Source organism: Urocitellus parryii, chromosome 2 (assembly GCF_045843805.1).
Source record: "Urocitellus parryii isolate mUroPar1 chromosome 2, mUroPar1.hap1, whole genome shotgun sequence".
Lineage (NCBI taxonomy): Eukaryota > Metazoa > Chordata > Mammalia > Rodentia > Sciuridae > Urocitellus > Urocitellus parryii.
The window spans coordinates 149864459-149876931 of NC_135532.1; the positions used below are offsets into that span (position 1 = coordinate 149864459).

A 12473-nucleotide genomic window follows, 5' to 3' on the forward strand; every position below is an offset into this window, starting at 1 on the left:
TTAAAAAAAAGATTCCATAATAATAAACTGTGCTTTATAACCTCCTGTGCAGAGAGTGTTCCATAAGTATTTGTAGAATGAATAGAATGGATATTTAGTTTCTCATTGGGTCATTTAAATATGAGAATGTAAGAGCTCTAACTGGCCAAAGTTTCAATCACCAAAACCCACCAAAACTAACAAACAACAACAAAAATGTGATTTAAGCCATTAGGTCTACAATTTTATATATATGTGTGTGTGTGTGTGTGTGTGTGTGTGTGTGTGTGTGTTTGTGTGTATGTATGTATATATGTATGTATGTATATATATATATACCTTTATTTTATTCATTTATTTATATGCAGTCCTGAGAATCAAATCCAGTGCCTCACACATGCCAGGCAAGCACTCTGGCATTAAGCCACAACCCCAGTCCCTTCAATTATATTTTGCAATGTGCTATTCATTTTATAGGGTTTCATTCACCAAAATGCAGCATTCTTACAGAACTAATGCAAGCTGAAGTAAAACTTGCAGTGTACATTTGCAGAGGCCTTAAGATTTTAATTTATTTATTTCAGTTTATTCATATAATAAACCCTGAACAGAACAAGAATTACTATAGAAGCAAAAGAGAGGCTAAGTACCTAAAATCTGATAATCAGTGAGAGAGCCGGGTACATGCTGTTTTCTTACTCTTAATACCTTTTGATTTTCCAGGGACTCTTTTTCCTCTCTGCTTGGCAAAAGGAAATGGAAAAAAAAAAAAAAAACAACATAAAATAACCCCAAATGGAAGAACCGCAAAAGAGATTAACATTTAACATAATTCAGGGCTCTTTATTGCTTTACTGTGTACTTAACCTATAGTCAGTCTTCTCATTGTCTGAGGACTTTCAAGATCAAATGTTGGTTGCATCTAATTGTTTTGTGAATGATTAAACTTGGACACTGCACAGAGGCAACAAGTCTCTTAAAAATATAGACAGCATCCAGTGAATGTTATTAGACCAGACCTCTGGAAAACCTGCCTCCAGCAACTTGGATGTTCAGGATAGAGCATTTCATATCCTAATGAAGGGGTAAGAGTTGGTGGAGATAGTGTCTGCTTCAACTGGCATTAGTCTCAGTATAACATTAACTATTATAGCTTTAAAGAATCCATAGAATGTAATAGAAAAGGGAGGGAGTGATTTGACCAGATTACTAGTCAATTACATGTTAGTAGCATGACTTCAGGGAAGTATCTTTACTGACTTTCACATCAATTTTCTGAGAAGGTGATTTGGACTTTTCAGATCCTTTGTTTATAGAAATTTATTTCAGCAATGTATCAGACATTCTATTGAATAAAGTACTGAGATAGAGGTAGAAAATGTAGCTAAATTTGTGATGAATTATACCCAGTAGATAAATTGAAGAACATCAAAATAAATTTAGTCTGGGGCTGGGATTGTGGCTCAGCGGTAGAGCTCTTGCCTAGCAAGGGCAGGACCCAGGTTCAATCCTCAGTACCACATAAAAATAAAGGCATTGTGTTGTGTCCATCTACACCTAAAAAATAAATGCTAAAAAAAATTAAAAATAAATAAATAAATAAGTTTAGCCTGTCTACAAACTACCCGACCTTACTGTATGCCACTGACTATCTTTTGGGATGGATGAATAAATATATATGAATATATATAATTTTGGGGTCCAATGCTTATGTTTTGATACATTAACTATTACATTTTCTAAAACATCTCTTCTATACTTTTTTAAAATTTCTTCATGTCAAAGGACACTTTCTAACACATTCCATTGTCAATGTTCTTTCTTCTTCTTTTACTAATCCAAACTTTTTCCTCACCCTAGAAGCATAGCCCAGATATGTTTTGAGAAGTGCTTTATGAGAACGTCTATGTCCCCTTTTACCTGGTACAGGGAATTTGGTAGAGATTTCTCAGCAGATGAGTAAAGCTTTGCACTGAAGACAGAACCTAGGTTTACTGGGAGTAGAAGAATTAGAAATCAGAGGGAATGATCTTACTCAAAGGGCAGTCCAGAAATGAGAAGCAAGAAAATGAATCATGGAAGAAACAAAATAAAAAAAGGAAATAGATGAAAGTTTTTTTCTGAAAAGAATTGATGAGACCAGATCTTTATGAAATACGAGTACCAAGGAAAGGGAACATAAAAATCAAAAGTTTTCAAATGTGAGAAGAAAATAAAGTGATGATAAAATTATTCTTTTAATAGTGTAAAAATATGAACTTAGTTTGAGTTTGATGTGCTGATCATTGTTCCTTAGTATTCTAATGAAAATATTCCACAGTAACTGAAAATGTAGTCTTATAAATTTGAAAATGGGTCCTGGTCAGAGTTTCAGGTTTTTTAGTCATTGACATCCATGCCACTCCTCCTGATCTCAGTAGAACAGCAACATTAGTTACTGGTTAACTTTTAAGAAAAGCAAAATGTTGGGATCTTCCCCAGGCTCACTGAATTGGAATTTGCATTTTAACAGAGTCCACAGAAAGATCTGTACACACATCAAAGTTTGAGAAGCAATGCTTTACCTAACAGGTGATAGTTAAAGACAAGGCATAGGTAAGAGGGACATGAAGATAAGAGCACCAAGGACAGAACATTATTTCACATTTAGTAGGTAGGAAAAGAGGTTGGCAAAGGAGAGAAGGAATGGTTAGAGGAGCAAGAAGAAAAATGTCCAAGAAAGAAAGAATTCAGGACTGAGGGGATGGTCATCAATTCCACAGAGAAGTTAAGAAGGGTAATAGCTTAGAAAATTCTACTGGATTTAGCAGTGAATTGGTGACCACTAAAAGTTGTTTTCATGAAATGGTAGAAAGGGAATGGAAGCCAGGAAAAAGGAATATGTGGGTGGTGTAGAAATCAAGTATGTAGCAGATAATTCAGAGAAGCTTGAGAATTATGAAAAGTTGCTTGGAAGACATGAGATCAACAGATGGTTTTGGTTTGGGTTAGGGAAATCTTGAATATGTTTACAAGTAGGAGGCAAGGCACTAAGGGCAGAGAAGGGGTAAGAGAGAGGAGAACAGTGAGGAAGAAAAGGCTCGTGGGAAGAGATGGGACCAGAAACACTGTCTTAGGTCAAAGATGGGTTCCTTGGAAAAAAAGAGAAGTGAGGTCGAGGTAGAGATTAATTTAGTACAAAAAAAAAAAAAAAGAGTAAGCTGATGGTGGATGGTTCAGATTTCCTCAGTTGTAGAAGCTAGGATGGACTGGGGTAGGAAAATGAGTCAGGGAATGTAGACAGCTTCCACTGAGGAGTGGTTGGATTAGAATTATTAGTGTGGAAATGGTGAAATGAATATAGATACTTCTCAAAAGAAAAATGAACCATATGGGGCCTCTATAGACTGTATAAGATGAAATGTCAAAAGTGAATAAGTCCTCAAATTAGGGTAAAGGGATGGAACTTCCCCCAAATAATAAAAAGATAAATGAGGTTATCAAGAGAAAAATTGTGAGTTCAATTTTGTCTTATAGAGCTTGAGGTAATAGTGATATGTAAAAGTTAAAATGTTGATATCTCACTGTGTATTTATTCAACTTGTGTTTACTAAGGTCTATAATGTTCCAGACCCTGGCATGGGGACTGGGGTGACAATAATAGGCAAGAGGCACACAGTCCCTGCCCTCACAGAACTTAAATTTACACTACCCCACAAATGGGTAACAGACATTGGGCTCAACCAAGAGAGACTTCAGCATTGAAAACACCCACTTCTTTAAAACTTGGGAGAAAAAATAAAAGGCAAGAACAGACTGCTCTGGATCAGCCAAAAAGGAGAGCCCTCATTCTACATTAAGAGGAAATAAGCCCAATATGAAAGTGTCAGAATAATGTGAAAATGATTTCTAAACAAGTTATAATGCTTTAATAAATTGGCAAAGGAGAACCAAAGCAATCTTGAAAACTTTAACGAGTTGGAAACATGGGAAAGAAAAAATAAGCTATTAATGGTGACATAAATTTCTGTTAAAAACATACTTAATTCTTCATCTGGGACAGTTTGAGAATATTTTTTTGGCCTTAGTCATTTTGGGGACAAATGTGTACACTCTTCCATTTAAAGTCCATTAAGAACAAAACCTTAAATAAAGCACATCACCTCTCTCCAGTGTGGACTCAGAAAAAGATCTAAAACCATGGAAGACTCATATGGAAGCCATGCAAATAGAAGTAGAAATGTACCACAAAGATAAAATGATTTCCATTAATACTTCTGTGCTTAAAACAAAACAAAAAAAAGCAGGCATTTTTCTCTTTGGAAACTTACTACTTATGAGTTTTGATATAGAACATCCAAAGTCAAAGGACAAAGGAAAAACTTTTCCAATATATCATTTGCATAGGATGAAGAAGGCTATACAGACCAATGTGAAATGGTTTATGTAAATCAGAGACTTTACTGAGGGTTCCAGATATTTGAGTTCAGTGGCTTAAAAATGACACCACTTGGTGTTCCTGTGGTAAGCCAAAGGCATTCAGATTCCAATGGTTTTGTAAGAAGATATTCCTGAAAGAACATTTCAGCTGTGTAATCTTCCAATTTTCAAGAAATAGTCATCCCCTTTAGTTATTATTGCTTATTGTAATTTACTGGATTGGTATGAACTCTAAATTAAAAAAAAATCTGTGTGAACATGTGAAGGTAGATATCACCAAGTCTGCTTTTAATTACACTTATTTACAGTTATAGTGGATTTATTTGGGTATTTAGAATATGCACAACATTTCCAACACTTTCAAATAAAATCTAATAATTTTTCTCAAATATGCCAAGGACTCTAAGTGTCATCTCTTTATTAACTCTACTAACTTGGGAGAAAAGAGGCTGAAAAATGAAATCTATATGTACTCCAAAGGTTTCTTTTTAGTTTTGACTGTTTTTGAAATTCACTAATTTATTGAATTTCAAAAATTTTAGTTAAAGGGATTATTGATTTGGAATATTGTGATTTGATGTGCCTGGCTCCATCTATTTTATGAGAAGGGAAGGGCCACTGGTGTGTGTGGGGGTGAGGGTGAGATGTGCATATGGTCTGTGTAGCTTGGGCTTAGAGTCGAGTGCCTGTGTTCAACACTCCAGCCCCATTTGTCACCTGTCCTCATTTTTCTGTACTCATGTCTCTCTGTGCTGTCCAACTGTGGCAACCTCTATCCATCAGGACCACTCATCAGATAGAATCTTTCCTGGAAAGGTCTGTCGGACCAAGAGAAATTGAGAGAGCGACTTGGAAGCAGGGAGGACATTTTATACAAATAATGTTTATGAATTTTTCAGGTTACCAAACCTGTTGGAACAGGCTCAAAGATTTATCAAGCAAATTAATGGTTCAACTCAGGTTGCATTTTGATATGAAACTATCAGATTTCTTCCCTTTCTTCCTTTCCTCCCTCTTTTTCTTCTTTTCTTTGTCAAAGGTAAATTTTTTTTAATACAGAAAAGATAAAAAGCAACCCCTAAATGTTTATTTTCTCAGCATTGACATCCTGGAATAACCCACTAACAACTGGAATTATCTCAAGAAAACATGTGCTTTCAAGAGTACATTTTCCAAGCAAAATAAGACATGAACTTAGTGGTGGGTAAAATAAGGAATATTTCAGATTTTTGAAGCATCTCAAAATTATTTTTCAAAGTATTGGGTTTTGGAAATATCTTCTGTGTGCCTTTTTCCAAATATTTATCTCTTGAGAACCATGAACGTATTAAAAAAATTTGATTTTTTTTTTTATTGTAGATTTCCTAATCAAAATCATGTGAAAGGTACTTTTGAGAACTTATAAACATTTTAAAGGCCTCTCTTTTAAGACAAAAATAAATAAAACCACAAAAATATACACATGGTTAAAAAAATAGATGAAAAAGTACTCATATCCTTGGTGCTAAGGAAGTACACATCAAAACCATAATGAGATACTACTTCAATGGAATAGATGCCGCAAAAAATGCTGGCAATGCAAAATGCTGGTGTCAAGGTAGAACAACAAGAACCTTGTATATTGTTTGAGGAAGGGAGATGGGAGATCAGACCAAAAAAAAAAAAAGTTAACCCAGTAATTCCCATTCTACGTATTTATCTAAAAGAAATTAAAGTATATATCCACAAAGTCTTATACAGTAATGTTTATAAAATCTATATTCATAAAATCCAATACCCAACACAATTCAGATATCCACCAGCAAGGGAATGGATAGTCTAGAAGATACTCTAGAATGGATAGTCTAGAATATTTACATAGTGGAGTAGCATTCAGGAATTAAAAAAAGGAATGACTGATTGATACCTATGAGGTCATGAATAAATCTCAAAATATGCTGAATAAAAGAAGATAGGGAAGACCTTCCCATACTATCCGATGCCATTCATATGGAATTTTAGAGTAGGAAAACCAATCTACAGTGATGATAGAACCAAATCAGTGACAGCTTCTGGAGGGAGGTGATTTCTAGGGTGATAAAATGTCCTATTTCTTGTTTTATAAAATGCATGGTTTTATGCATTTATAATTACTCAAACATACACATAAGATCTGTGCATTTTACTATGTTTAAATTATACCTCAATTTTTTTGTTTAAAAGGGGAATAAAACTTTGCAAATTTGAAAATCAATTTGTACTTAAAACAGAAAAACTTAAATATCCTTATTGAAGCTTAAAAATTTGAATGTTTGTTCAATTTCTGAATGTTGAAACTAATGTAGTAAATATTTATAATAAGCAAATGCCATTTTGTAAGCAATTTAGCATCATGATTCAGTGTTTAGCATAGTGCCTGGTACATGAACATTCAGTGCCAAGTATTCACACTGGATGGAATGATGAATAAATGGCAGTGTTTTAAAAATATGCTTGATTTTTCTTACTTGTTCTGCCAAAGATAGTGGCTCTATCCCCACTATTTTTTATCTACCTATATCTCCCCCAGGTGTCTCTCCTGTTTTCTAAGCCAGTGATTCTAAACTTCAGTGGGCAGCAGAATCATCGGAAAGGCTATTAAAACACAGGTGGTTGAGCCCCACCCTGAGTTTCTGATTCTCTTAAATCTGGAAGGAAACCTGCCATTTGCATTTGTGACAAATTCCCATTTGTGGCAATGCTACTTGGTTTGGGGACCATCCTTTGAGGACTACTGTTTCAGGCACTTCTTCAAATATCAGAGCAAAGATCCATCCTTCCCCAAGCAACTTTCCAAATTTTTAGTGTCTCCTAACTACCTTCAGCCCCCTCCTCTGAGCTTTATTGCACATATTATTGCTACTGTCCATTTGCTATTTGGCTCATTCCCCCATGTACTTTCTATTTGGGATGAAACATACATCTTTGTGCTTTCTGCTCAGGGAGATCATAACTCTCAAAGGTGGGGCCCCTGACTTAAGTATCTGTGGTCCCTTCACACCTATAATGATAGTACATCTAACAGGTGATAAGTAAGTGCTTATGGTCCTGGTATTTATATGTTCTTCTACAGCATGTTCAAATACTATTAAAAGCAAGTGCTAATTTTCAAATAAAAAAACCAACATTTTTCATTTTGATGAATTACCTGTCATTGGGACAGTGACTTGGCAACGTCCAGTCATGGTGTGGATTAATGAGGAAACCCCAGGACAGGAAGACTGAGCTTGGTGTCAGAGTGCCAACCACCAGCTGCAGAGGTTTGCGTGAACGACTTTTACCTATGAAGACAGCAGGCAAGTTAATTATGGAAACATTTAGTGTACTTTATATTTGAGTAAAATGCATGAAGATGACTTGGTAAGATGATTTTTTAAAAGTGTGTGAAAACATCAAATTCTTTTCACATAGCTCACACATTAATCTTTTCCATGAATTTTAGCATGATCAAATGAAAATACCCTTTATCAGATTTATGTGCATGTGTATATGTACGTATATATGCAAATATATATCTGTATAATATAAACCATAACCAGCCATACTAATTTTTTATTTTTTGTGGGTCAAAATTCCTTGGTATAAAGTTTTTAAAACCCTGTATCTACAATGATTACCTAAATGGAAAAATTCCACACATTTTCCATAATACTGGAAGAGCAGGAGTAGTACAGGAAGCACAGTTGTTTTGATGGGAATGGGACTGATTGGATTTGCGAAATGCCAAGAATTATACTGATGAATCACTATATATTCAAGTACGTGGGTAGGTAGGTATTTGAAACTACAGTAATGAGAGAAGAAGAAAGAAACTCAACCATGGGACCAATACTAGTTCAATCAGGATAAATAAAATAAAGGAAGACTAGTAAAACTACACAGAATGAACATAAAAGATGCACCTTTCTATTCCCATTTAATCCCCTCTTTTATTTCATGAGACTGTTTCATTTGCTATAAGGAAGAACTCATATTATTTTAATCTAATGGAGCCAAACAGCAAAATAGCCTTGTGACTTTTATTAAGGTGGATAGGAAGGTACCCCTTATCTGAGCCTATTGGTGGTTATCTAAATAAGATACTTTTGAAAACTGTGCAATTCATATTGCTTTAAGTTCTGTAATTGTTAATTTGTCAAGAAACCTTTTGAATTCAGATTATATATAAACTATTGGTAGCAAATTGCCTTAGTACAGGATAGTTGACTCTTTTTACTTTTTACGGATTCATAAAAATTGTACATATTTATGAGATCCCATGTATTTCAATTCTTGCATACATTGTGTAATGTTCTAATAAGCATAAACCTATCTCTTTAAACATTTATCATTTCCTTATGGTAAAAACATTCAACATATTTTCATCTATTTTTTTATAATAAAATTTATGTTATTTGCACTTTGTCATCTATGATGATATGGTTTGCAGAAGTCTCTCTCAATGGTCAGTGTGCTAAAGGCTTGGTCCTCAGCCCACAGCACCAATAAAAGTTAGAACCTTTAAGAGGTAGGACCTACTGAGAGGCCTTTAGCTACCCTAGGGTGTGCTCTTGAAGGGACCTGTGGGACTCCAGTCCCTTCCTCTTTCTTTTTTTATCTTCTGGACAGGAGGTTACCAGTTTTGCTCTGTCATACATTCCTGCCATGATATGCCACCAGAGCCCTAAGCAATGGGGCCAACTGATCATAATCTAAAACTGTGAGTCAAATGATCTCTTTATGAGTCAGTTACCTCAGGTATCTTTTACAATAACAGAAAACTAACACATACAGTCGCTTGCTAGGGTTTAGATATTAGATGTCCCCCAAAAGCTCTTGTGTTGTGAGACACACAAGAAAGTTTAGAGGTGAAGTGGTTGAGTTTTGAGAGCTTGAACATCCTCAGTGCATTAATCTACTCATAGGTATTAGCTGGGTGGTTACAGTAAAGCAGGGTGTGGTGGGGAGAGTTGGGTCACTGGGGGCATGGCTTGACGAAGGGAGTCTCTCCATTCCTGATCGTCATGTCCTGAGCTGCTTTCCTCCATCACACCCTTCTGTCCTGATGTTATGCCTCACCGTAGGCCCAGAGGAGTAGAGTTGGTCATCTATGGACTGAGACCTCTGCAACCGTAAGCCCCAAATAAACTTTTTCTCCATTAAAATTGTTCTTGTCGGGTCTTTTTGTCACAATGTGAAAAAGCTGACTAAAAACATCCCCCTACTGTGCAACAGAACACCAGAACTTTCTCAACTAGGATACTCTGTTTTTTTAAAGATGTTTAAAATACAGTATAAGGATAGTTATCATTTCCTTGGTTGCAAACATGCATTTATCTTTCTAGGTAAATATTTTTCAGATCCACCTATAATCATACCTCATATGATAGTGATTCAAATGGTCCATGTATGACCTCCAAGGAGGGCAGATGAAAACCTTGATTAAGAGTGGGTCATATACAGGTTGAAAAAGCCTATAGATGATTCTGATATTATTTATTCCATTTCTAGGTTGATTTTTTACTAATGTAATATAACATTTTTGTATTAGAGATAAAAAGTAAAGGCCAGGGAAGGATCAAGGGTATCCAAAGTCACATGGAAAGCAGGGTCAAAACTCAAATTTATGAGTTGATTGATGATTATCTAGTTTTCTTTTTACTACACACTGGTTTAGCTTACCATGTATAAAGAAAATACTATGTAGAAATGGAATAGAGTTTTCTTTCCCCAAGGTAACCTAAGGCTTGTAGGACCCATCAAATAGTTACTTAACTAAGGTTATATCTTAATGCAAAAATGATTAAATAATTCAAATTTATGTGGTAGATACAAATATAAAACAAGAAAAAGTTAATCCATTAGTTATTACATCACTCCCAAATGCAGATTACAAAAACAAAAACTATATCCACTGCCTAAAAGGAAAGGTGGAGTATCACATCCTGAGCAAGATGAAACAATTTCCTGAGTTAGTCATAATGAAGTGAAAAATAATATCTAAGGCCAGTGTCATAGAAACCTCAAAATGAAATGAAGTTATAAAGTGCTATTAAGATGTGATCATTTTCCTTTCTATATATTTTTTATTTATAGTATGATATTTGTATCAGTTCAATAAATACTAATATGAAAACATATTCCAAGGAAACATAGTCATGAGTTTTTATTTTCTCATTCAGCATTTTGAAATATTGGGAGAACAATTATTTTAAAGTGTGTGAAAAACTGCCTGCAAAACTCTCAGCAACAAGTCAGAAGAAATGACTGAAATTTCCCTTTGGCTTTGAGATAATAAAAGAGGCCAGGATAATATTTTATATTTCTCAAAATACTTGACCATTCAAGGCTGCTCTTAAAAGAAAGGGAAATCAAGGTAAAGGAGAGGAGGGGATTGTGGTAATTGATTTCTGGCAATCATCCCTGGATTGCAGAGTTGCAAAGAGCCCCAGTGTTCAGTATAATTAAATAGCTGAATGCTTTCTTCTGTTTTATCCCTGTAAATATATAGCAAGCAAACAACAACAACAAAAAAGATCTTTTTTTCTGGGTGGTATCCAGTGTTCCATAAAAAAATAATAATTATTATTTGGATAACAGCTCACATAAGAAAAACAAAGCAAAACTTTGACAAACTCTACGGAGATAGGAAGATGCTGTATCAGATGGAAAAACTATATTACCGCTTCTACCACCTTTTCTTTCAGCAATTCTTTACTTATTTGATCTTAGAAGTCTTAGTAGTTAAGTTAGACATTGTACACTTCTAATCTCTCTCCTGTCATGCAGTAAGTGTCTACGTATTTATTCATAGGTCACCTACTTTCCTGATTCCAATCCTCCCACACTTAGAAAGTTGGGTGCTGGGGCTGGGATTGTGGCTCAGTGGTAGATGGCACATGCAAGGCCCTGGGTTCGATCCTCAGCACCACATAAAAATAAATAAAATAAAGTTTTTAAAAAAAGAATGTTTGTTGGGTGCTGCTGTTGCTATAGCTTTATGAAAGGAGTTGTTCTTCTGTTTGAATACAAAGAAGAGGTTTAGAAGGGAGAGAGAAAGAGTAACTAAAACCCAACTTCAAGTCCATTCAACACATGTACAAATGAGTTATCCTTTTGAAATGTAAATAGTCTCCTTGAATAAAGATTAGACATAAAACTTGGCCCTTGAAAGCTGAAAGGCATCATGGTGGGCAAAAGTGCTCATGTCACAGACACAATAAGGTTAATAGGAGCTAGCCTCTGATGAGCAGAACAGGACCTGTCACTATCTCATTTTATGCTCTCTACAATCCTATCACACAGCAGAACACTGGTGTAAAAAGGTTAAGTATCTCTAACTCCCTGCTGCTTGTAAGTGATGCTGGCACAAGATCCCAAGCAGCTTCTACCACTTAGCTAAGCAACTCTCCAACAGGGTCACCTGTGGATCAAGGGATTTCATCTATCTACTCCATACATTCCTAAGACATCTCCAAGGCATTTGGCTTTCCTATAGGGAAAAGAAAAAAGAAAAAAATGAAAAGTTTTGGTTTAAAGTTAATAAAAGAAAACCAATAAAAATGACTATACCTGAGCATGACTTCTTTTGGCTTGGAGGGGGAGCAGGTCGTACAACTATCAGATATTTGGGCTCTGCATCTGGAAGCAAGAACATAATTTATCAGTCAAATCCTTTAAGCAGCTGCATTGGAGAAGCACACCCACGCCCTGACTCAGCATTCCTGGGAGTTCATGACCCTCCATAACCGCAGCACCAGTGAATGAGAGGACCCTGGAATTCAGAAAGTTAATACTTCCCAATAAGCCCATTGAGTTTTTAAGATGAAAATTAAATCCAGATTTTTCAAAGCCAAATGGGCAGGAGCAGGAGAGAGGTCTTTTAAAAAAATGCTAGAGATAGATATTATGCCAATCAATAGCCATATTGCCTTCTCTCTATAAGGAGATTTTTAGCAAGTCAGATCATGTTCATTCTGTCAGCCCATGCTTCACAGAGGGGTAGCCTGATGCTCTAAAATAAGAAGGAAAGTAATAATTGCATATGACATGTGGGCCTCACCTATTGTATGGTCTGA

The 12473-nt window shown here is 35.4% G+C and overlaps 1 protein-coding gene across 3 annotated transcripts in view; it reads right to left on the reverse strand.

Moving 5' to 3' along the window:
- Abi3bp (ABI family member 3 binding protein) overlaps nt 1-12473 on the reverse strand; it is a 233185-nt gene that overhangs the window by 146972 nt on the left and 73740 nt on the right. For all 3 annotated transcript variants that reach the window (XM_026402395.2, XM_026402396.2, XM_026402392.2), the window contains exons 3-4: nt 11968-12036; nt 7565-7697 (exon numbers count right to left, since the gene is read on the reverse strand). In XM_026402395.2, coding sequence (XP_026258180.2) covers nt 7565-7697; nt 11968-12036 — 202 coding nt within the window. The remainder of the gene's footprint in view (nt 1-7564; nt 7698-11967; nt 12037-12473) is intronic.